The 27,111-nt window shown below is 38.9% G+C and overlaps 1 protein-coding gene across 1 annotated transcript in view; it reads left to right on the forward strand.

Annotated features, from left to right (window-relative positions):
* Nucleotides 1-27,111, forward strand: part of ATG7 (autophagy related 7) — a 111,795-nt gene that overhangs the window by 38,035 nt on the left and 46,649 nt on the right. Inside the window, exon 17 of the mRNA XM_007434320.4 lies at nt 25,848-25,970. Coding sequence (XP_007434382.1) covers nt 25,848-25,970 — 123 coding nt within the window. The remainder of the gene's footprint in view (nt 1-25,847; nt 25,971-27,111) is intronic.

Here is a 27,111-nt window from a genome sequence, read left to right on the forward strand (position 1 = left end):
TACTACAATCGTTCTAATTCATTTTTTTTCTCATTAATCTACACTCAGTATCCCATAATGACAAAGTGAAAACAAAATTTTAGAAATGTCTGTAAATTTGTTAAAAAGGAAAAACTGAAATAACACATTGGCATAAGTATTCAGACCCTTTGCAACAACACTTGAAATTTAGCTCAGGTGCTGTTTCTACACCTTGATTAGAGTCCACCAATAATCAAATTAAATTGATTGAACATGATTTGGAAAGGCACACACCTCTCTATAGAAGGCCTCACAGCTGACAATGCATACTGTACCAGAACAAAAGCCATGAGGTCAAAGGAACTGTCTGCAGAGCTCAGAGACAGGATTATTGCAAGGCACAGATCTGGGGAAGACTACAAAAAAAATTCTGCTGCACTGAAGGTTCTCAAGAGCACCGTGGCCTTCATAATTCTCAAATGGAAGAAGTCTGGCACAACCAGGACTCTTCCAAGAGCTGGTTGCCCAGCCAAACTGAGCAATCCACGGAGAAGAGCCATAGTAAGAGAGGTGACCAAAAACCCGCTGGTCACTCTGACTGAGTTCCAGAGATCCTGTGTGAAGATGGGACAAAGTTCCAGAAGGACAACCATCACTGCAGTCCTCCACCGATCTGGGCTTTATGGCAAAGTGGCTAGATGGAAGCCTCTCCTCAGTGCAAAACACATGAAAGCCCGCTTGGAGTTTGCAAATAAGCACCCGAAGGACTCTCAGACTGTGAGGAACAAGATTCTCTGGTCTGATTAAACCAAGATTGAACTGTTTGGCCTCAATTCTAAGCGTTATGTCTGGAGGAAACCAGGCACTGTTCATCACCTGCCCAATACCATCCCAACAGTGAAGCATGGTGGTGGCAGCTTCATGCTGTGGGGGTGTTTTTCAGCAGCAGGGACTGGGAGACTGGTCAGGGTTGAGGGAAAGCTGAATGGAGCAAAATACAGAGATATCATCAGTGAAAACCTGTTCCACAGCGCTCAGGACCTCAGACTGGGCTGAAGGCTCACCTTCCAACATGACAACGATCCTAAGCACACAGCCAAGACAACACAGGAATGACTTAGGGACAACTCTGTGAATGTCCTAGAGTGGCCCAGCCAGAGCCCTGACTTGAACCCTATTGAACATCTCTGGAGAGACCTGAACATGGCTGTCTACCAACGGTCCCCATCCAACCTGATTGAGCTTGAGAGGATTTGCAAAGAAGAATGGCAGAAAATCCCCCAATCCAGGTGTACAAAGCTTGTTGTGTCATACCGAAAAAGACTCGAGGCTGTAATTAGTGCCAAAGGTGCTTCAACAAAGTACTGAGTAAAGTGTCTGAATACCTATGCCAATGTGATATTTCAGTTTTTCCTTTTTAATAAATTTACAGACATTTCTAAAATTCTGTTTTCACTTTGTCATTATGGGGTACTGAGTGTAGATTAATGAGAAAAAAATGAATTTGAATGAATGTAGTATCAGGCTGCAACGTAACAATATTGAAGAAAGTTAAGGAGGTCTGAATACTTTCCAAATGCACTGTTCATACATACAGTGATTCTTCCTTCACTCTGTCTCCTTTACACTTCTCAGAAGGGTTTCTTTAATGCACAATAGCACACATTTTGCTGCCATGTACAGTAGCTTTGGTATCTGTGTTTGGTGCTGTGTCAGCATAATTTGCAGCCGCTCAGAAGGGCTTCTGCCTGCAGGTTTACTGCTGTGTTATCCAGGCCTCGGAGCAGGCTTGTGTTTTGTTCTGTTTATTTTCTATCATCACTGTCCCTCTTAGAAAAGCCTCTCGGAAGAATTTATTTTCCCATAGTTCTACAAATGTACCCAATAAGTGTAGGTAGATGTAGATATAGATATATCATAGGGGAACAGGGACATCACCATTTTTATTTTTATTTTTTTTGGAGGGAAGGAGAAGGGAGCTTTATTAATTCATCTGTACAGAGTCAGGTGGCACTTATGGGGATGCTTAAGTATTGGCCAGTTGGGAGGTAGTGATAGTAAAATTCTCAAAATTCTAGACTAGCAAAAATGTAGACATGATCTTGCTTATAGCACTTTGGATATTAACAGAGATAGGTAAAGACAACTCAGTATTATAAATTCATGCCAATGTACGTTATGAAGTCTTGGGAAATAGAAGGCTGGTAGTTTGGAAAGCCTCTTAAATTGAGAATCTTGTGTTGAGTAAATGAATAACACATTTCTGCCTTTCAGAACTTAAATTACTAATGCTCTTTCTTTAAAAAAAAATCTTTTATTTTCTGAGGTTTTTAAAAGCTTTCAGATGTGTGAATTAGATAGTCATTTATGTTATTGGCAAGTGTACAGAGTTATAGATTACCAGAGTTAAAAACCTGGGGTGGAGAGTTTGATTCTTTTGGCTTTCTCCAGTACCTTCATTTCCACATAACTATGAATCAATTTGTCACCGAGGGCTTTCTTAGAAGAACTTTGAAGCATGGAGGGAAGGGAATAGATTCCCCTTTCCCTTTCTTCTTTTTAAACCCACAAGTATAGTTCCTTTGATAAACCCTTTTCTGGAGTATTTAAATCATCAGGTTGTTATGAACATGTAATCTAATTCTCTTTAATTAAAGTTGGAGAAAAAGCTTTAATTTTTAGGCTTTGGAAAGCTAGTGTTCAGATCATTAGTCTTTAACAAGAAAGTCATTGTTTACAACTTACATGAGTTTGCAAGACAATAATACTCAGGCTATTTATTTTTTGTGATTGTAACTCAGTAATTTTGAGGAGAATTATATCTAGAAGAAAGAGGGGAAATCCCACTTTTGAGGTATAGAAAAGAAAGGGAAAAAGTCAAGCAACTGAATCTGCAAGATCTTTTGAGCAGAAAATGATTTTCAACAGAAAAGTTGAGAATATAGCTGTGTGGCTGATGAGATTCTTTAGTGTAAAATAATGTTCTGAACATAAGGGGTTATTCTATTGTGGTTGTACATCCATATTGCCTCTGTCATTTATCCTTTTATAATAGTAAGTTTTTATGTAATTATAGTTTTATAATAGTTACAATGCTAATCAGTTACATTGCAGAATTGATTTAATGTTCTAATTTTCTCCTCTGTCTGGTTTGACACAGTAAGCTATGTGACAGCCTTACAGTGATCTATGCAATGAATGGATAAACACTGGCTTAATTCATTAAAGCTGAAGCTCTCATTAATTCGTAATTGACTTTTCTTTAACTTTCATTCTGAATATGGACTTTTGTTTCTTAATTGAAAGGGCTCAAGGACTGCCCAATATGATCCTTTCTTCAGTTCAGAAGTTCACAAAAAGGCAGCAGCATTTTACACTCATTACATTCATAAAATGTCTATGAAATGTCCAACTGCAGACTATTTTGACAAACAGAATCAGCAAAGAAAGTTTGAAAATCTGCTGTTTTTGTTTCTGAACATCTATTTTCTAACTTTTTTTGGTTTGGGTTATATCACAGATGGATGGATCTGTTTAAATGTTTCCTTAAACCCACAGTCTCCTTATTACTTGAAATACAGTAGTGTTGAATGTAAAAGTGTTGTGGTGTCACAATATATACATAACAATGCAGTTTGACTTATTAAAAGTATAGCAAGTTTCAGTTATCTCAGTTATGGAACGGTCATCTCAAAGTTGTTTTCCTGGAACCATCTTACTTGAGCCTGATGAAGTTCAAACAGACTTTGTAGTAGTCTTTTGGAAGAGGAAGATTCTTCATTTTAAAATCTGTGTCTTTAATATTGGAATGGTTGTCAGTTCTGTGTATTGTATTTCATGTTTATATTTTTTTATAGCTTTATTTTCTAATTTTTGAAAAACATTACTTCAATATAATGTTTAGCAACAGTGTGCAATAAGTATAAAAATTATTGTAATATGATCTTTTAGCATATAAGCTATAATGTTGAAAGTTAAAGTAACAAAAAATATTTTAGAATCCTGAGAAAAGAAAACTCAAGTCTAGACTCTATCTTAACATTTGTTCCAAAAGAAGAAATGCTGAGTAGTTTTGTACAAACCAATTTTATAGATTTTTTTCTTAACAGACACATTTTTAAAGAATGAATATGTCTTATTTTCCTGATCCATTTTGTGTGACTAGATGCTTCTGTCATTTTCCAATGTTGTTTGATATTCATTATGATGGCTTTTTATGTATTTTATTTTATCTTGGTATAATAAGCATTTACATTTGTTTATTATAAGCTATTGTAGTGGGGAGCAGCTGGCCAATCACAAGCCAGCCTTCTGTGTCCACAAGGAGTCACCTGACCCCTGAGGGCCAATAAGGGAAAAGTAGGGGGTTCTGTCAGGGTTTGGGCGGGAAGAATTTTGGTGTGGCATTTGTGAGAGAGTTGGCTGAAGTCTGGGATGAGGGGTTGACCTCAGGCAAGGTTAGAAATTGAGTGGTTTGGTTTTAGTTAGAATTGTGTGAAGGTTTTTTTTTTTAAATTTTATCTTTTTAAACTGTGTGTAGAATCCTATCTTTTTTTGGTACCTTTAATAAAGTTGATTTTTGTTCAAATTCTGGAATTAACCGGTTGCCTTTTAGCACCTGCTTCAGCTTGGCTGAGCTACCGACTCCCAAATGTTTTGTTTGGTTTCCCCTTTGGTATTTAGCCAGGTGGAGCAAGGATTTCCCCTTCAATCCTTCCTACTGTGGAAGGGAGAAACTGGTTTATAGTGAAGGGCTGGTGGCAGCAAGGAGATCTACTTTTCCAGTCACTATTCACCCACAGGTGCAGTTACCTCAGAACTGAAGTATCTCAGAGGAAGGTCTGGTTCAACCCTGAGGGCACCGTTTCCCTTATTTCAGCTACAAAGACCTTTCTTCTGCTGAACAGCATGCAGATAAGACTAAATAAAACACCAGAAGTGATAAATTTGTAAAGTAGCTAATGTCAGACACATAATAGTTAAATACTAAATATGTATTAAGGAAGTGGTTTGTCAGTCATTCAATCTGTCTGTGCTGGCTTTGGAACTCTGAGCTTATATATTCTGCTGTTCAAGTAGAGATTATATCTCTCTGCATTGTAGGTCCTAGAGGGTTCCCTATACTTTTCATAGCATAAGCAACAGAAGCCTTGATGAATTATATTAGGTCTGAATGGGATCAATGCCTGAAGAGAAGAATGTTAAAAATCTAGTGTGTTCTGCCTTGAAATTCACAATGGAAGACAGAGCTGTAAATATTAGGAAGCCCAGCTAGGTAGCAGCTCCTAGGTTAGCTAGAAAAGCAAGCTGCTTCAAACCTGGCTAATTCTTAGACAGGAGGCAACCAGGAAATCCTAGGGCTGTAGGCTAGACAGGGTAGTCAAAAAGCATTCCAGAAGAAGGCAGTGACAATCCCCTTCTGTATTATTGCCAAGAAAACTACATGTCCATGATGTCATTAAGGATGCAACTTAACTTGAAAAAGACATTACTTATGAAATATTATTGAAGCCTAAACACATTTGTATACAATTATAGTTAATTTACTTGTAAAAAAGTAACCTGATTTTCATTAAAAAAAAAAAAATCCTTAAAGCAGGATATAGCAATACAGACCAATGAAACAATATGAAATGGCATCAGTTAAAGCAATCAGCCAAGAACAACAACTGTAATCCATTAAATACTGTAGATCAATGTCAACCGTAACAGTTACTCTCTGTTTGAGTTATGCTGAATGGTGAGATACCTGTACTGAGCTATGCTTCGTCTTATTGCATTCATTAATAATTTTGGTATGTTTATTTTTTTTTAATATAAGCTTACTCCTGAGTGGTATAAATAGCCTTATGGTAAAAAGTTTGTCTAAAACCATATAACTGTGTCTCTTGACTCAATGTATGCAGAATGGCTGTAAATAATTTTTAGATAGCTGTGAAATTGTTTCTGGCCTTGTTCATGGAAATTTCCCAAGTAATTGAGAAACTTTCTAAACTTTATTTTACTAATGTATTCTCTGATGGCACTAATCCTCTCCTGAAATTACTGCCAAATTTGAGAAGTATTTGTTAATATGCAGCTTCTTTTCCAGAGTTTGCAAAATCAGTTTTATTCCAGTATCTCAAAAACGATATTGTAGAGCTTAAAAAGGGCAAACAAAACAATCTGAAGTTGTAACAATCCCCCACAAGAAAAAATGTAAATCATTTGGAGTACTTAGATTAGTTTGTGCATATATGCATGATACAGAGAGTGGATACAGGTGTCTTCTCATAATAGAAGAACTCATTTATAAGTGGGAAAGATTAAACATAGATTAAAGGAAGTTCTAGATAGCACAGTTAACTATGGAATTTGTTGCACAAGATGTGATGATGACACTAGCTTAACAGGAGGTGAGACATATTCATGGAAGGTAAACTTATTGAGTTGATCTCCCCTACATCTCACCCAAGTATCCCAGATTGTCTCTGGACAGCCTTTGGGGGTGCAGGGGGGAGGGAAAATAGAATCCTCCTGCAGGTTAGTTCTGTTGATGGCAAGACACTGCAGGATATATCCTTTGCATATTAGTGTATTGGCTCACTGTTTCATTTATTATGTTCAGTTGATTAGCTTTATAGTAGTATATATCTATACCTGTTGTGGTCCAAAAAATTGTTCCTCTCTCAGGATTCTTCAGTCAGTTTGGCACATTACAGGTAGTCCTTGCTTACTGACCACTCGTTCAGCGACCATTTGAAGTTGTTCAGCACTGAACAAGTGGTATTTACGACTGTTCCTTGAAGTTCTGGCTGTTGCAGGGCCCCCACAGTCACATGATCACATCCATCCCCAGCCTTCCTGTGGTCGTGCCACACCATTCATCCCCCAGCCTTGCTGTGCTCACACCACACTGTCCAGCCCCTGGCCTTCCTGCGCTTGCACTGCACCATCCATCCCTTGGCCCTCCTGCACTTGCACCTTGCCATGCTGTCCATTCCCCGGCCTCCCCCAGCTCATGTATGGCTTGCGCCGGGTCTCCTCTGGCCTCCCCCACCCCCCATAGCACCCCCCACCCCCAACAGCACCCCCCCACTCCTTACCTGGGACTCCCACCACTTCCTGCTTAATGACCCATATGTCTTAGGGTTACAACAGTGACCAGGACTGCCAGGATTGTCGTTGCTAAGCAATGCAATCGCATGATGTCACGCTTTACAACCAAATCACTTAATGACAGCAATCTTGGTCCCAGTTGCCATCATAACCAGAGGACTACCTGTATACCCTCTTACCTTATTGCTTGTGGATTTTTAAACTAATTCTCATCTTTTAATTACTTTTTAAACTGATTCTCATCTTTCAGTTACTTTTTTTTACAGTTCTTTCTTGGATCACCATAACTTGACTTTTTTCATAGAAGTTTAAGCCAGTAACTTACTACCACAATTACAAAGCTTTCTTCTACTTCCAAAGAGCTCCTACACTTTTAAACCCTGACAGAAAACAACAGAGGTGGTACTGGGCTTGAACAGTAAGTCAAAGCAGCTAAGAAAGCACCACTAAATATCATAGAGTTTTCTTCCACTCCCAGGCATGGAGCAGAATCCCACATCTTTCATAACAGTGGGTTCGCTTCAGAGTTTTGTATCTCTGTTTGCCCCATAGTAAACGGAGTCCATCAGTGTGGTTCATCCCATGTATTCTGTTTGACCAGTGTTATTTTATGGATGGTTCCTACAGAAGTACAATACTTGGTTGCATGTCATGCAAGCAGGAAGAACAGTAGCTAAGTATCAGTCTATGTGGGACACTCTACATCCATAAAAATATAAAGTCTTTTCATAAGATTATTGTATTATTCAATACTGAATTTGTGTAAGGGTTGGTGAAAGGAGAGACCCTGATTATTATGGAAGAGGAAGCCATTTTATAAACACAGTGGCTGAGAAAAAAGTAGCCAAAAGTTGGTTGGCTTGAAAAAGTAGGGTGTGGAGGTGGGGGATGGTGGGGTGGGTAGATTTCTTGTATGCTACTAGACATGGAATTTCTTGATAGTAATTCTCTGCAGTAAAACTACTTACCTAAACTTCTAGTGTTTGCATGGGGATGCAAAGCTGAGAGAGAGAATTTTCCAGCCATGCCTGGTATGAAATCTTGACAATTTAACGTGTGAATGAAGTTCAAGACTAAAATTGGAAATGTGCATAGTGTTTGAACATTTATGTACTACCTGCATGCAGAGGAGTTTACAATACAAAATAAATTCCTGAAGTTCAAAATCACATATATTAAAAAAAAATGTAAGGGGAGTTGTAGATGTTTAATTTGAGACTGTAAATTAAGAGGTTGCCCCAGTCTGTCACCATTGCCTCTTCCTCCTATGGTATGTCACTCTCATAATCTCTTTAGAGCATCGATGAACAACCATTTTATGTCTGGGGGATATTATTATAATTTAAAAAATACCATATTTTTCCAACTATAAGACGATGCTTTTTTCTAAAATCCTTACGCTAAAAATTGAAGGGCGTCTTATGCAAGGAAGTAAGCCGAGGAGAGAACCGCGCGGTTGCAAATTGCCCATACTTTGTCTCTGCCAACAGGCTTCCTCCTATTGCTAGCCTCCAATCACGAGTGAAATAGCTTGACTCTGCAAACAGACTTCCTCCAATCACGAGCCTTATGTAACTGACATCAGCTGATGCTGAACAAACCAATTGGAGGAAGGCTGTTTGCAGAGACAAGCTATCGGCAGTTTCACTCGTGATTGAATGTAATCAGTTATGCAAAAGAGCATGGAAATAGAGCTGCAGAGAGACAGTTTGGACCTCCTCCCACTGAGTGTATCAGGTAAATGTTACCTAATTACTAAATAAAAATGTGTTCTGCACTATCTTTAAAATATTTCTTAATTTTGGGTTGGAAAAGTGGGGGTGGTCTTGTACATGGGGGCATCTTATTGATGGAAAAATACGGTACTTCTGACTCATAGAGCATGACTGATGATGATTGACCAATGATGATATCATCGGTAGGGCAAGGCTAAAATTTTAGGCCTATTTTTTGGAGGAAAGGGGCATTGGAAGGTTCAGAGGAGGTTCAGTACGAAATAAGTGTTTTAGGTATAGCAGAGGCTTTAATTGTTACGGTACCTCTCTAAAAAGAAGACAAAGTTATAGATACTTTTTCAAATAGTTTGACTTTAAAGTTGGAGGAGTATAGTAATGGAGGCAAATATTCTGTCTCATTTTCCTTTGGGCATGAGGTAGGTGGTTGCTATCATTCTGAATAAGTATGGTGTTAGAAGGAAATAATAAGAATTATGCCTCTGATAATTGTGTTTTGCTGCCAGACTCAGCCTGGGCTTGAATGTCTTGGGGAATGTGAGTTACCCAATCCTGGCCTAGAACCAGGCATTTGGGCCTGATATACATGCCAAAGAGCCATCCCAGTTAATTTACTGCTACTGCAGCAAACAAGCGATCATCAGAAGAAATGTTTGACTGGATGCTTTATTCTGAAGCATCCTCATAGAGAGGACTTGGAGCAGCTGCAGTTTTCTGGAATGACTGGGCACCTGACTTGTATTGAGAATTCCTCAGAAATCTTCAGAATGTGCTGGTGGGTCTAGAGATATGTATGCATGCCCTAAGGCCTCACGCGAAGGTGTTCTTCAAATGAGTATTGGATAGTGTGGCTGCTCCATATTTTGGTTTATAAAATTGTAGCTTTTGACTCTGCCCCAATTTACCAGCCTTCCCAAGTATACTGCCTGAGAATACAGTACAATCCATGAGTAGGCTAGCCGTGGGTGTTAGATAAAACTTTATTAGATTAATACAAAGAAGCTATGATTTCATAAACAGTTATTACACAAAATTACTTGATAAGATGGACCTTGGGGTATTGTGTTGCAGAAATATAATGGCAAGCTTTTACCTGTTGGTAGGATGCAGTGGCATGCTTTAGCAAGTTACCGTCATTCATTAAACCATATTGTGGCTTGTTTCCTTTTGATTTAGAGTAGTATGTACTTGCAATCTATGCTTTATCGTTTAATATTGTGTATGAATCAGGCTTTTTCAACTATCACAATTAAAGCAAACCATGGTAAAGTGATTTGTGAGCCCATTCAACAACTGCTTGTCATTATCTTCACATAAAACCAAGCTGAAATAAATCACATTTTTAGATAAATTTGAATGTCTGTTGTGCAATTGGTTTATGATTGCATAATTCTTCTGCCTTGATTGGCTGTAATTCTGGTTCTCATACTTTGGCTTATCCATTCTAAACTGAATGGAGAGGAAAATATAAGGGAATGATCCCTTTGCCATGATGATGATGAAAACAGTAAACAATGCACTGGGTCCCAAGTCTGGAAAGGTTGAGCAAAAGCAAATTTTGTGCCTAAGGGCTGTATTTTCTTAATCTATCCACTGTGGATGGCATGAAACTCTTTTTTCCATAGGAATAATGAACTGAATGCCCATGCCAGGAAATGGGGCCAGCATATGGCTCTCTTGAGAACACAGCAAGCCAGAATGACACAAATGAATGATATTTGAAACATATAAAGTGTTTTGCATTCCAAAAGTGGAAATGAGATGGAGAGAAGTGTCAATTACTTGGCAAATTAGTTTTCAGAACATGCCATACAGTAGGCAGCTATTTTTGTTTGCCATCAATCACAGCACAAAAGTAATCTGTGTTACATTGTAGGATTGACAGTTCTGAGCATTCTTACGGTCATCAAGAATCAGCAAAATACTTTTCCTATCGCTGCAGATCCTCCTATCCATATCAAAACATCGGGCCTTCATAGAAATGGATTAATAACAGGAAGCTTTTATAATTGTATCATCTGAGGGCATTTTCTTCTATTCACTGGTTGTTTTTATTTAAAATAGTAATTACAGGAAAGTAAGGAGACAGTTCTAAATCCACGTTAGGCAAATACAGCCAAAAATGATGCCATTGCTTGCTTTTGGTCTGTAAGTATCCCAGTATTTCAACACAAAACCATCCTCTTTCCCTACCTTTTTCCTGTTTGCACCTGGCCTGCCATTCATTTCATAAACTTTATTTTTTATTATTATTATTATATGCACATTTGTAGCTATAATAAATGTTACAATTTGTAACTTGCTTTATGAACTTGGGACTGATAGGTATTTGGTTATGAGTAATATAGTCAGTGTGATTCTTTAATGAAATGCCAATTGAATGTAACTATTGTGAAAATGGTTGGAAATCTTTGGTATGTTCAGTTGGAGGGGTTCATACATTACTCTAATGTGGTTTGTTTGTTTTTTGTTTAGCATGATTGATGATCTGAAATACTGTGGTTTGTTTATGGCATCCTTCTGTTTGAAAATAGTAATTGTGCCAGATTTACATACACTTGCTGGGGGAAAAAAGCTGTGGAAGAACAGTTGGTTTGCAGCCATGCTACTCAAGAGGAAGAGCCATGGTTCTCAGCTAAACTGGAGTTGCATCCGTGTTGTGTGAATACATCCTATAGTTTGTTTGACAAAGTATATTAAAATCAAGCTGTAGCTGGGCACAGCATTGAAAGCAGACAATGTGCTATGAGTAAACTAGACCCTCTGTGGTTTACACTGTAAACTAGCTACTGTAGTTACTAGGTAATGCAGCTAGTTTCTAGTTAATACAATTAATCTGCATTCTGTGTCACTGAAATCATAATTCAGTTACACGCCTAAGTAAAGACTATTGATAATTTTATAGGTTGCTATTGAAATTGATAGAAAACTTCAGTGTTTTATTCATAATGGTACAATTGTTATATCAAGCATATAATTGTACAACACAGTCTTTGTTATTCACACATATGTGCTTTCATGGTCTTGGAATCTTCTAGGGCTTAGGGCTTGTTTGTCAGGAGCCTCGCTCTTCAGACATACCATGTGAATAAGCATAGCTCTTACCAAACTCTTCCAGTTAATTCTCAGTAGCTATTAATGTTAGTATGTTTGTCTCTGAACTGATTGTCCTTGTTTTTTTCCAGACTTTCTTTAATCTTCTGTCAGCTTCCTTTAAAACTCCTTACAGTTCATGAAGACATCTTGTCCTCCTCTCATAGGAATCCAGGGCTATGGCCCTAAGGTTCAGTTTCACTATTGAAACAGACTTTCTTCCTAAGTAGGCATAAATGATTGCTTTTTTTTTTCCCCTTGGTGAAAGACTCTTATAGTCACTGTCATTCCCCCACTAACAGGTTTGTTGCATTCATTCTACTCATTCTTGTTATTTGCAAGCCGCTTTCTGGGAGCAAGCTTTTAGAGTGGTAAATTCTAAAGTAATTATATCCCCCTTGTATTCTTTCAAGCCTCCTACCATGTTGCCCAAATTGTCTGGCTGCTCTCTTGTCTCTGAATTTTCCAGCTCACAGAGAGTCCTTTCAGCTGCACCATTGTTGGCACTGAGGAAACTGCCCTAAAAACCCTATCCTGCCTGATTCCAACTAGGTCGAAAAGAAAAATAGTTCAAAATTGTGTGATGTTTAATTATTTTATTGCCCATTGCCCAACATTGTTTTCATACGCCAATAAAAATAATTTTTCTCCATACAACAGAGCTTTTAGTTTCTTTGAATATACTGTTCAAATCTCATAAAATTCATATCAAATAATGTTGCCCAAATACTTTTACAGATATTGAGATGAATATGCTAATTGGAATCATACTCAGAATTTTCTGGAAAATCCATACATGAAGATTATATTTCGGATGCTTTGTCAGTCTCTGATGTTGTCATCTGCTGTTCCTTAGAAGGCTTCCATTCCTATAGCCTACTAATGAGTTGGATGGGCACTCATATGGTCTCCTCAAATGCAAGAGGACCTGGTAGTACTATCACTTTGCCAATCTTAATTACAATGTTTTCAGTCCACCACTGCATCTGATGTGTGAAGCATCATGGCACATGACTCAAGCTTCTCACAGTTTGAAAGGTACTCCACGCCTTCCAAGGCAGTTTCTGTGGCCAGACTGTCCAGATTATATCAGACAATTCTATGGGAGTCTGGTACATAAACAAGATGGCACAAGTTCCAGCCCTCTTTTGCACTTTACATTGCAGATCTGCATTGGCATGTCCCTCCCTTCATCTTCATCCTGACAGTTCATATACTTGGAAGCAGCAACATCCTCTCTACCCAGATCATCCATAGCAGAACAACCACCTACAAATGGAAAATTCATCAGTTGCTGATGGCCTTCAAAAAATTTCATGGGGGCAAAGCCAAGGTTGAACTTTTTTGCATCATAGGACAATAAAAATGCATAATCTTTGACAGCAAGGGTGGGAGAGAGACTTCTGGTCTGTTGTCAATCCCTTATGTTTTTTTCTTAGAATGGACTCCTGTTTTACATGTTACCACCTATTCCCCAGCTGACCAAAGTCCTAGAATTGATCAGCCACTTTTGACCAATTCTATTTTTATCATTTCTTGATGGTCTAAGCAAGCATGGTTCATCCTGGGGCTCCATCTTTCCAGTTGACAGTATCTCTGTCTTCTAAGCTGACCTAACCTCCTCTGCACCTATCAGACTCCAATGCCTTCCAACTTGGATTCCGCAGCCCCTCCAGCACAAGGTAAAGTAGGCAGTCCTGGCTTCCTGAATGTCTTCCATGATGGGTTCCTTATATAGCTGAATGGAAATCCTTGGAGGACTTTCCCTAGAAACATAGTTTAATTTTATACAATATCAAGTACATCATGTTTTGGCTTTTTTCTTGCACCTGTATCTGTAAGGCTTGGGACAGTCTCAATTAAAAATATTCCTTGCAGCCATTTTCTTTTGCCTTGGTCTGTTTTTTTCAAATCCACAAATGAAACATTTCATCAAAAGCTGAGTACATATTTGCCCTCCCTCCCCCATCTCTGTTGATTTCAGCCTGGAGTATCCCCTTGGTATCTCTACATTAATGTCAAAGCCTTTTGAGCTCATGGCTTCTGCCCCAGTTCAGACCCTCTTATGGTAGGTAGCCCTTTGACAGTTGTGACACAAGTTTGTTGAACTGGAGAACTGATTGCCTTATGAAGAGCTTCACCTTTCCTTATTTTTCATAAAGTGCTACTTTGCATGATATTTCCTTCCTTCCAAAATCAGTCTAAACCTTCCATTTGAATTAAGACGTGTTATTACCTATCTTTCTCCCCCAATCCTTAACATGACTGGAAAGTTCCCTTCATTCTTTGAATGTCCATTACACTCTTGCTTTTAACCTGAACCATATAACATAATTTCACCAAAACCCTCATTTGTTTCTGATCTTCCAAGGCCTTTGTAAAAAGTGTGGTCTTCTATTCACTTTTGTTATCAGATGGGCAAACATCCAGTTATGATGTAATGCTAGCATAAATAGCTTTCCTTCAGGGCATTTTCTCCCAGAGTTATGCTCAATATCCACAAGGGGTCAGCCTCCCATCTTCATCCAGTGCAACAGACTGGACCTTTGTTTATATGTGTGTGTGTGTGTGTGTGTGCGCACGTGTGCATGTGCATGCACACACATGCACACTTTTTATTAAGAATTTTGATTATAATAGTAAAATCTAGTACAAGCTAAACTTAAAGAGAATAGAAGTAAAATGCAAGAAAAAAGAAAAGAGAAAGAAAATACAGAAAAGAAGGAATATAATAAGGAAAGAGAAAAGAAATATATAAAGAAGTGACTTTCAACCTTAATCACAAGTATAAACAAATTTAGTGACTCTTCACTCCCTCTAAGGTTACAAACATTTATCTCTTCATCCCATATCCCATCTCTTACCTATAAACAAATCCATAAAACATCATCTTTTCAATCCTGGTGTCAGCAGAAAGTCCATAATGGGTTGCCAGAGATAACAACATATCTTGTTTTAACCTTGATCAAATAAACCAACTTTATATTCCTTCCTTTTACTTTTAACAATCTTAATATTTAGTTCATTCAAATATTGTCATAGAATTTGGTTTCTCTTCATTTCTTCTTTGTCCCATCATACGGAATTCTTCAACACTTTAACAAGCCTCTTTTGTAAATCCAGTAAGAAAAAATTGTCCAGGTCACTCTCTTGGTTTGTCATTTGTATTAAGTCCTTCTCTTGGCCTGTCAGTTGTAAATTGTATTGATTCACTATTGATACCATCTCTTATCTTGTTAGCTAAAATTTATTCTACATCTGTCATTTCTTCAATAACATCTTTTGGACATAGTCTATCCATAGAAGCAGCCATTATGACTGACATCGTTGATATTATGGCTATTTTCTGATTCCATTCTTCAAAAGTCTCCTTCAGTTTTTCACTATTAGAACATTTTGCAACATTTTGTAGATTTGTAAATTTTTTCCTCTACCTAAAAACTTTAGTCCCCTCTAATGTCTAATTTTTGAAATCATGAAATTGCTTATCTTTGTTTTGTCTTGTAAAAATCAAGACAGAATCTATTTCCCATGAGAAGCTGTTTGTTCTTTATAATTAATTCCAAAATCTTATTGTAAAACTTTCAATATTCCATTTTTATCTGGACTCTTAGTCTGCTTATAACTTCATGCAACATGCCCCCCTATCCTGCTTAATCTTGTGACCCTATATGTCTTTGGATTTTTAGGAATGAAAGAGGTTACTGGGAGTTGCCAGATATAGGAGGGGGGAGGGGGGAACTCCCACAAAATAATTCTGTAAGCTTTAGAAAGTCTAGTAGGTGCACAAATCGCATGTGTAAATTCACAGACAATAGGACACTATGTTTACAGTTAAATAACCAGTTATTTTTCTTTTTTTTCTTTCAAATGTTCTAATGCTCTAATAGTCTGCATCAGGTACAAGAAGCTAAGTTTAGAAATGTATACTGAATTTATTTATGAAAAATCTTTAAGGGGTCCAACTTTACTACATGTTAGAGCATAATTTACAATAGATGCTGTTTTAAGGGAAATACTCTATACTGCTGAACTGATTTCAGTATAGAAGAGACCATTAAGTGGGATCTGTATAGATTAAGTAGAATAATATTTGCAATTAGTCATACTTTATTTCACGCTCAGACTGCACTTACGCCCAAGCTGCAAAACTTTGCTTACAAGGATTTTGTGGCAAATGTATAAAATTTAAAAAGCCACCTGGGAGACTCCAGATGATCCAAGCACTCTTGATGGAGGGTTACAGGCTGATGGCCACATTTTTGCAGGGTGAGCGCAAGAGGATACACAGCCCCATGGCATGACAGAAGTTGCACTAGATTTTGCAGAAAAGAAGAAGAGAATGAGATGTGAGGTTGCTCATTCTGATGGAAGCCACATATTTTGAATCTCCCTTGATATGTTGGGGTCTCTTCTTCACACTCGTGCAGCACCTGAGTTGTACTTGGTAGGAAGATGGAGGGCTTTCCTGGTGGTTGTGGCCAAGTTTTGGTGCTGCCTGTGATATCTTCCTGTCTGCCCTTTTAAACATTTTTCTTACAGCAAGCATTTGCCTTGTAGGATTTGGTAATATTTTCATTCTTCTTGGCTCAATAGCTTTTGAAAAAAAACTTTTTGTTGTTAGTCTTAATGCTTTAAATGTTTTTGAGGAGATTAATGTGTTGAAGACTTGTGGATTGTAAGTAGAATCTATCGAAATATAATCTATTGTGAGATCTCAGTGGAGGTTTAAAATTGTTCATATGTTATGCCAATTTATCATTGTTCAGTTGTTCTATATAAACAGGGTCTAAAACTATTTTCTTTCCAATGTGTGGCAGAGCTTTGGATAAGCTGTGTTCATGCTATGCATAGTAACACAGTCAAATACATGTCTCTTAATACCACATCTTTCAGCTGTGTTTTATTGTTTGTTCCTTCTGTAGAATGTAACATAGGTGTGAAAGGATGGGCTGAATATCCCAGGCAAATGGTACGCATATTTGGAGATATCTCTGGGCTGACATTTTCAATGCTGTTCCCTCAGATGTCAAGGAAATCATTCAATACAAAAGTTCAGAGTTTTAAAAGCATTTGGTAGAATCCATATATTGGTTGCCTTTCCTGTGACTCTAGAAAAGGAGCTGATGGATCCAGAGTTACACTCCCAAAAGGAGGAAGAGGGTCTTCTGTGACCCTGAGCATATTACAGTAAAGCTTTTAAAAAGAGGGAGACAGAGAAAAAAAGCTCCAGAGGATAGCAATCAGCTAAATGCATTTCTCTACTTTTAGATAAAGTCCAAACCAAACATTCTGGCCTGTGAGCCATCTGCCCAGGAAAACAGATATTTTGGAGCAAATGCAGTCTTTCAGGACTATATACTCAGCAAGGCAAAACTAAGGTGTCAAGATGGACACAGAACTATGTGTGTGAAATAAAGGAGGACAGTTGATGTGCAACATCTACCAGTAAAATTATCTTTTAGGCTCCATATGAAGGAAAGGATCAAATCATATTTAAAATCTTATTGTATGAAATAAAAGTAATTTAAATATGGCTAGATGCCAGAGCACCAGGAAACATCATGGGGCAATGACATTACAGGATCTCCTGAGAATAATCATATAAGCTTTTAAGGGATTATTACTTCGCCATAAAAAGAGAGAGGTGACCCTGAATCCAAGACTGACATTTTTTATTTTTTGTATTTTTTTATTTATATATAAAATTTTGTCACTGCCCATCTCGTTAAAAAGATTCTGGGTGGTTTACAAAGTGGTTAAAATCAATTAAAATTACAGTATACAAAAATCCTAAATAAGTATAAATAAATCCAAGAATAGATGTTAAAATTGGCAGTCACTTGGGGAGTGTCATCAAGGTGCCAGCCACCTCCAGGACTGGGTAAGATTGTCACCCCATGCAAGCTGGCAGAGTCAGGTCTTTAATCCTTTCGAGAAAGCTGGGATAATAGGGGCTTGCCGCACCTTTGGGGGGAGAATATTCCAAAGGGTGGGGACAATGGCAGAGAAGGCTCTCCTCCTGGGCCCTGCAAGCTGACATTCTCTCTCTTATGGGGTCCACAACATGCCCTCTCTACCTGACTGGCTGGGACGGGTTGATGTGATGGCAGTGTGACGGTCCCTCAGGTAATCTGGACCCATGCCATGTAGGGCTTTACAGGTAATAACCAACGCTTTGAATTGGACCTGGAAGCAGACTGAGGCCCAATGCAGCTTGTGCAGTAAAGGTGTTAGATGTGCTGTTCTTGGAGCACCCAGGATTGTCCGTGCGGCTGCATTTTGAACCAGCTGTAGCTTCTGGATACTCTTCAAGCGTAGCCCCATGTATAGCACATTGCAGTAGTCTAGCCAAGAGATGACTAGGGCATGAGTAACTGACTGGAGAGCCTCCTGAACCAGGAAAAGGCATAACTAGCATACCCCACGAAGGTGGGCAAAGGCCCTCCTGGCCACAGCTGTGACCTGCTCCTCGAGCAGGAGTTGTGAATCCAGGAGGACCCCCAGGTTATGCACCGGGTCTGTCCGGGGCAGTGCAACCCCATCCAAAACCAAATATGGTAAATCTTTGGATACTGTGAGGGAATGTATCTATGAGGAGGAGAGTGATGTGGGAGATCAAGGCTATCAGGAAGGAGGGGGTGCATTCCAGGAGAGAGGAGGAGGCAAGAGGCAGTTGAATCCACAACAGGAGCGTGGGAAGTGAAAGAGGTTCAGGATAGCCACTCCCTGGAATCTCACAGGGTATATCCACTAGTTGCTGTAGTATAGATTTAGTTTGGCAAGATTCTGCCTATGAGGTGTAAGCAAATAAAGGAACTGGACTGGACTGGACTGTTTCATCGTTGTTCTTGGACTGGGCCTGACAGATACAGAGGGGCCTCCAATCCATAGCCACTCCATCTTACCAGGGTTCAGCTGAAGCCTGTTGTGCCCCATCCAGACCCCCATAGCTTCCAGGCACCACAAAAGGGTGGTCATGGCATCACTCACCTCACCTGGGATAGAGATGTATAACTGGGTATCATCTGCATATTGATGATATCTCATCCCATGGTGGTGGATGATCTTACCCAGTGGTTTCTTATAGATCTTAAAAAGGAGCAGAGAGAGTACCGAACCCTGGGGCACCCCCAGAGGTGGGGCCGTGGGCTGGACCTCTCGCTCCCAATCAACACCAATTGGGATCAACCTTGGAGGAAGGAACAGAACCAGTGCAAAACTGTGCTGCCCACTCCCAACTCCCTAAGTTGACCCAAAAGGATACCATGGTCGATGGTATTGAAAGCCACTGAGAGGTCAAGAAGAGCAAAGATAAATGTACTATCCCCATCCTGCTCCCCCAGAGATCATCCATGAGTGCAACCAGTGCCGTTTCCAGGCCTGAAACCTGACTGAAAAGGGTCCAGATAATCTGTTTCCTCCAGGATCCTCTGGAGCTACAACGCCACCACCTTCTCAACCATCTTCCTAAAAAGGAGAGGTGGAAGACAGACGAAAATTGTCCACTATGGTGGAATCCAGTGATGGTTTCTTGAGGAGGGGATGTACTAGCGCTTCTTTAAAGGCAATGTGGACATTATTCCACTTTTCCTTTTTAAATACTTCATCTATATACTACTAAAATACTCGTGTCTGTAACCTTCAACTGGGCAAAACAGTGTGTCATAGGGCAACCATTTTTGAACCAAGATAGCTCAAATGGGCTAACTTACAAAATGTGTCCAGAATTTGGGACCCATGACTCCTGTGGGATTGAAATTTGGGAAATTCGTGGCCACTTCAGCACTGCTGTGCTGCTATGCTGCCATTGTCAGCCCAGGTCACATGATCATCATGGGTGTATCCTCGATCTCTTTCCTGCCTCCCTCTGTCCCCTGCACTCAATCAGCTGGAAATGAGGCAGAAATTTGAAATCTCTTAATGGCAGTGGGTGTTGAGGGAAGGATGAGGGAGTGACTTGGATGCCTGCTGGCTAGGAAGGGCTGGCTGGGGGACACCCTTCCTAGTGGGTGAGTCAATGGGTGAGCCCTCTTCCTCCCTTGAGGGAGGGGGCCCTTGGGGACACACCGGAATGGAGGGCGGGGGCGTAGTTTTCCTCACAATCCATGGCTCCCTTTGTTCCCTCTCCCCCAGCAAAGTGGCAAGCAGTTCCGCAGGTCAACCAAGGAGGAGAAGGAGGCTTCACTGGGCCTGTCCTGAGGGTTGTGAAGGGAGGGCAAATGGTACAAGCCTATATTATATGTGGGGAGGAAGGGAGGGAGGAAAATTTCTGATACTTCCTGCCAGCTTCCCACAAGCGAAGTCAGTAGGGAAGCCAGCAGCAAGTAGCAAGTCGCCCACATTCCCATTGCTTTTTTGCCCTTGGTCATTCTGTTTCTCTGTTTAGGTAAGGAAATATCTCTGAAATGATGACCCAATGGGTCACAGTTTTGTTTTTTTTTTGTTTTTTTGCCTAGTTGTGTTTATATACATCTTCAGAATTCAAGCCAGTACTTCCTGCCATTGGCTAAGATGCTAAAGATATGAATGTTTCTGTTCAAGAAGGCATTTCTCCTTATGCTGGATGGGTTCAGATTTTATCATACGCAGCTGTAGAATTTTTCAGCAACTATGAAAGTTATATTATGAATATCCCCCAACAGTGCATTAATTAAAGCATTTTACACTTTCACCATGGCTTATTGGATATGAACCCCTACATTTGGTGTTCATAGGTTTTATGCTTGCTTTGCTTTCATTGAACCTTTTTTGAGTGTAATGTACATATTTAAGATGCATGTTGCTATTCTTTTGATTGATTGGTACTGATCATGATTCAAGTTTCTAAATGTATTTCAGTATGCCACAGAGTGACAATTGCTAGAAATTGCTGTGCATTTGGCTAGGCTGTTAGCTACATTTTGCCATAATCTCCAATGGTAGAATTATGGTAGAATTTTATATGTAATATGTAATAAGTACCAAAATAATATCAAGAAAGGAGCAGACAGGCTACACTTTGAAAATCAAGTTTTGGTGGCAAAGTGGGTGGTCTTACTGGGTGGGACAGTGACACCATTATGTCATTAAGTAAGACTAAGATTTTTAGATTTGCTTTTGAAGGGTTGTTTTATTGGGGTGGCTTACGTCTGAAAGGTTTCCATGCCTCCTTTTTTTGTTGTTGAAAAATGGTAGGCAATCTCACCTCCCTTTTATTTATTTTTGTCATTTATATATTTTCTTTTTGCCTATAAGGTATTCAGTTTGACAGGAATTGCATGTTGCCCACCCCAAAAGAAGGAGAACGCTCTTGCTAAGCATGCCTCAAAGAGTTTTCAATTTAATGCAGTCATAAGTTACAAGTCATATATCCTAAAGATCCCTTCCTGCAGTTCATTGGCTAGGAGCCATTTATCTTTATCCTATCATTGATTCCATTGATTGCTTGGATCTATGAAAATAAAAGTTAACTGTTCCTAAGGTCCTTACCTTAATTCCCACCTAAACGTCTTTGTTTCTTGGACTGACTTTTCCACTGTATTTGTACAACCACTTTTATAACCACCTTCAAGGCTTTCCTGAAGACAAATGCCTAATTTACATTGCCCCTCCTAATTCTGTGTTCCTGCCAACATCAGACTTAAACTATCTTTGTGTGTGTCTGTCCTCAGATAAGAATAGTCTGTGTTCTATGTTTGGAAGAGCACTTATCATACTTTTGGCTCTGTTCTGTGAGGAGGAATGGATGGCTACTGTGATAAAACTAGTCTGATTGTGTTTTGTTTGTCCTGGAAGGAGCAGTAAGCAGTAGCTTGTTATCTAACAGGCTCTGTAGCCAGGGTGGGAAGCCCTCGGTGGAAGAGAGTGTTCTGGGGGAAAAAAAAACAGATTTAATCAGAGCTTATCAAGGTAGTATTAAAAGAGACCAGCCTTAAGCTGGGCTTGTTATGTGCTGTTAAGAATGTTTAAGCATTGTGAAAATTAAGATAGAGCACAGAATAAATATCACAATAAAGTCAGCATTATCCCAAATCCATGACTCATCCTGTACCATTTACATGTTTATTTCTGTATCTCCACAAGAAATTGAACAGACCCTGTTAGCAGTTGCATGATCTTATATTTTCCTTTGCAAATTAATTTCTTTTCTGTTTGACTAAGAGAAGTATATGTGTAACTTGATTTAATCTCTCTCCCTACATTTGTAATATCGTGTAATCACAACAAATGAAGGAAGACAGGGCTTTACAACTCTTCTTGGAGAGAACAGGCAGTATACCTTAACAAAGTAGTTTTAATTGGTAGCAGTGAATTGGAAAGAAATATTATTAATTTTCTTGAAATTGGCATCCCAAAAATACAAATTCCTTGGAGTACCTGTTTATTTTTTTCATATATTTTATTGCATCAAACTAATAGGTATACATGGTATATCTATTAATACTGTTAAGGTATTAACTGTGTAATATAATATCAAAATGATTTAAAAACAAATGAGAAAGAAGGGGGAAATAGCCTGGAAAATTATATTGTAAACAAAATAATTCCAACAAAATTGGCCAAATTACTCAAAAAGTCCTCTTTCTTGCTACTTTGTCTAAATAAAGAAATAAATAAAATGAATAAAAAGAAAAACTGAAATAAAAAATTCCATTCCTGTAGAACAGATATATAGAGTATACCAAAAGTCAGGCCTCATAGACAATTTATTATGTAAATTAATTAAATGTTCAAATTGGTTGCCATTTTCTTCTAAATTCTTTCTTTCTTGTTTGACCCATGACTTTTGAACATTCCTAAGTACAGTAACTTTTTCTGTGAAAAAAAATAAAATAAAACATAAAGTGATTGGTCTGTGGTGGCTGACTTTTGGTACACCCTGTACATGTCTCCTATTATTATATAATAATTATTTTGACCAAGCATGAAATCTCAGTGGGTGGCAGCATCTATCTGATCTTGGCTGATCTCAGAAGCTAAACTGGGTTAGGTCTGATTAATACTTAGATGAGGAGACTACAGGGGAATTCTGTCACTGTTGGCTAGACTAGGAAATCAGAAACAATGGCAAGCCAGTTCCCTTTTGTTGCCAAGAACAGATACTGTTACCAAGAACTGACCTTGATTTGAAGGCCTCTTTACACAATCCAAAGTCAAGTTAACAATTATTTAAGCCCGAATTATGGCAATAATGTATAAATCCTATGAGTTAATGTTTATTAAACAGTAAACACCCATTCACTGCAGATGTTAAGGTAGAGCCTCCTGGACGATGGCTCACTCCTTATGAACCTTGCTCCCAGATCTATGTATTGTACTTATTTTATTAAATTCTGCAATGTACCTTGGCTTTGTATGATTAAAAGCAGCATAAATATATTTTATATAAAAATTTTAGTGGTAATAATACTTAACAAATTGATACCAATCCCTTTGAATATAAAATGCAAAGTTCTTACATATTCCTTTTCCTCCAAGGAGCAAAGAGCAGTTTACATATGATTTCCAGGCAGTTTACACTTTCCAACAATTTCAGAGAGCCAATTCTAGTTAACCTTACTGTAACATTTTCTTAATTCAGTGTTTATATTTCCTTTCACTCTGGTTTGGGCCTTGGAGGAAGCAGATTATCTGGATCATTTTCAGTCAAGATTCAGACCCAGGTATGGGATGGAAATGGCATCGGTTACGCTTTTGGATGATCTCTGGCATGGGCGGGATGGGGGCTGTGCAGCCATCCTGGCCCTACTTGACCTCTCAGCGGCTTTCAATATCATTGACCATGGTATCCTTCTGGATCAGCTTAGAGTAGTGGGGATGGGTGGCACGGTGTTGTGCTGGTTCACCTCCTTTCTCCAGGGTCAATTCCAGATGGTGGTGATCGGGGAGGAGAGGCCCCACCCTCGGCCCCTACTGTGTGGGGTACCGCAGGGGTCGGTGCTCTCTCCGCTCCTCTTTAACGTCTATATGAGGCCGCTGGGTGAGCTCATCTGTTGCCATGGGGTGAGGAATCATCAGTATGCTGATGATACTCTACTATACATCTCTTGCCTCTTGCAAATTAAGTGATGTGTGGATGCTTTATCCCGGTGCCTGGAGGCTGTGAGGATCTGGATGGGAAACAACAGGCTTCAGCTGATCCCTAGCAAGATGGAGTGGCTCTGGGTTTTGGGTCCTACTGGTTCTAGGACTAGACCATCTTTGGGATGGATGGTATAGATGTGGCACTACCCCAGAAAGACTCAGTGTGCAATTTGGGGGTCCTCCTGGACTCAGGACTCCTGCTCAAAGAGCAGGTGACAGTCATGGCTAGGAGGACCTTTGCACAGCTTCATGTTGTGCACCAGTTGCGCCCGTTCCTGGATCAGGAAGCTCTACTCACAGTCACTCATGCCTTAGTCACCTTCAGATCAGATTACTGTAATGCACTCTACATGGGGCTGCCCTTGAAGAGTATCCAGAAGCTTCAACTGACACAGAATGCAGTGACGTGGGGAATTATGTGTGCCCCTAGATCAGCATGTGTCACATCTCTCCTCCATGAGCTGCATTGGCTGCCAGTTTATTTCCAGGTCCAATTCAATGCTGTTTTTGACCTTTAAAGCCCTTCATGGCATGGTTATCTGAGGGACCACCTCTCCCCGATTACATCAGCTCATCCCATTAGATCTGGCAGAGAGGGTACACTACATGTTCCATCTGCGGGGGACCTACATTTGATGGGTCCCAGGAGACAGGCTTCCTCTGCTGTGGCGTCTGCTTATGGAACATTCTTCCCCACAAAGTTAGGTTAGCTCCCTGTTAATGTTCAGGAAGGCCCTCAAGACCTGGTTGAGGCTTGGGGGTCCCAGGAAACCTGCAAAATTTTAAGATGGCTCTCCTATTGTGGGTGATATGTGGTAGTTATAGTTCTCTCTCTCTCCTAATTTTTTAATGATTTTTTAAAAAATTTAATACGACTGTTTATATTTTTATGATGAGTGTTTTATAATGATTGTTTTTATATTGTGGCTTTATTTGATTGTTGTACATCACCCAGAGTCACTTCTGGTTAGATGGGCAGCTATATAAATTTGATTAATAAATAAATAATAGATAAATAAAATTCATACATGTAAATGTACCCTTGAAACATTCACTTACTTGTGTTTATTGGGTTTTGCTGCCTGTTTGTTTTTGCTGCACATGCATATGACTTAGAAGCCTAATACAGACAAATGGCATTGGATTTGACTCTAGAACTTAGTTGATGATATGAAAAACTTAGACTATCTTTGTACTCTCTACTAAAAAAGTCTCACATTTCTTAATGTGAGTATGCTGGGAGGTCTCTCCCTCTCCCTCTCCCTCTCCCTCTCCCTCTCCCTCTCCCTCTCCCTCTCCCTCATGAATAGTTTCTGTTAAAGGGGAAATTCCTCATAATTCACTGATTTTAGCAATGCCAGGCCTAAAGAAATGGGCAAGCAAAGGTTGTTATTGTCCAAAGAATAATGCAGTTTATCTTTAAATGAATAATCACCAAAATATGACTGAATCTTAATGTACTGACATTTCACTATATACAGGCAAAGGACATGAATGTCTTTTGTTTAAGCTGAAGTGAAGAATCTTATAACATAGTGAGTCACTGGAAGTGTTTCATTCAGATTAACTAAGATACTGCAAGTTTTGTATAGCTATAGTCCCAGGAAAGAAATTGTATTGGTTGAAAGACTGCTGGATTTCACAAGTGAATGTGATTAGGTCAGCGCTAGCTGTTCATTTGCTATGTGTCCTTGAAAAGATGGGTATCAGAATATACATTTATTTAAATGGTATAAAAAAGGGACTTTCATGATTCTCTTAGCAGAAACACAAATCTCTGTTGTAAATAGGAAGTTGCAATTTGTAAATTTGTATTAAGAACCATACTGCAAAACTCTGATGCTGGAATAACCATAAAGAAATAATATCATTGTCTTTTGTGTTTTCTTTTGACAGGTCCTTGACCAGTATGAAAGAGAAGGCTTTAATTTCCTAGCAAAGGTTTTTAATTCTTCCCATTCTTTCTTAGAAGATCTCACAGGTCTGACTTTATTACATCAGGAGACCCAAGCGGCTGAGGTAAGGTATTTCAAGTATAAACAAAAGAAAGTAAGAGTAAAAATTACTGTTCACTAATTAGTAATAGCTGGATCTTTTGGAAGATTACTACTGATTAATATTTTCATATAACTTGCATGAATCAGATTCATGCAGCAGTTAGAGTTCATTCTTCCTTAAAATTATATCAGATTATTTAAATCATATGTCCACACCCCCCAGTGGGTCAAGTTAAACAGCAAACAGTTTCTCTTTAATTCTATATATATATGGGAGTGATCTATCCACATGGTTACTAGGAGTTGGAAACGACTTGATGGCACATATTCAATCAATCAATTAATATGGGAGTGAATATAAGGTATGATTGAAGGAACAATTTGCCAATTATTTTCCTGGTGCTATTATTATCATAAAATGTTGCATTTTAATTATTAACAAGTATCAGTGATTGCTATATGATAAAACGGCATTGTATTTTTTGTGTTTTCAGTTTTGCATATGCTAGCTTACATTATCTTTAGCATCTGAGAATATGTCACCAATCCTATTTAAATTTATTAGCCACCCAACTCCAATGGTCTCTGTGTGATACAACTCTATAAACACATAAACTGAATTACACTGTGTCTTCATAGCATGCCTACTGTCTTTTCATCTGTGGCTATCAATGTACATAGCGCAATGTTGTTGTCAAGCTTCCAGAGAATAATAGATACGTGATGGAGGCATCTGCTGTTTTTGTGGGGAAAACACAAATTTTCATTTATTCATCTCAAAAGCATCATACTATCTGTGTGTGTGTGTGTGTGTGTGTGTGCTGCACGTGCATGCATATGCACATTTCCATGCATTCCAAGTACCCAGTATAAGTAATATCTTCAGCTAATGTGGCACACTCAATGTTTCCTTTACATAATCAAGGTGTATCCTAAATGCATTATCTTTATAATATCTATGTAAGCAAAAAATTCCGTGTCATATAGTATGTTACCCTTCTTTACTGACTGGATAATTGATAGATCAAATGTATTGTTCTTTACGAAGTTATTAAATATGATTGCATAAAAGATTACTATCTAGCCTGTATTCTTTGTGGATGACCCCATTTTTTACCTTAAATTGTCATGCAGGAGTATACTGATTCAACTCTTGATATATT

Source organism: Python bivittatus, unplaced genomic scaffold, assembly GCF_059951505.1.
Source record: "Python bivittatus isolate LINGU-HERP-01145 unplaced genomic scaffold, Pbiv_v1 ctg000080_np1212, whole genome shotgun sequence".
NCBI classification, from domain to species: domain Eukaryota; kingdom Metazoa; phylum Chordata; class Lepidosauria; order Squamata; family Pythonidae; genus Python; species Python bivittatus.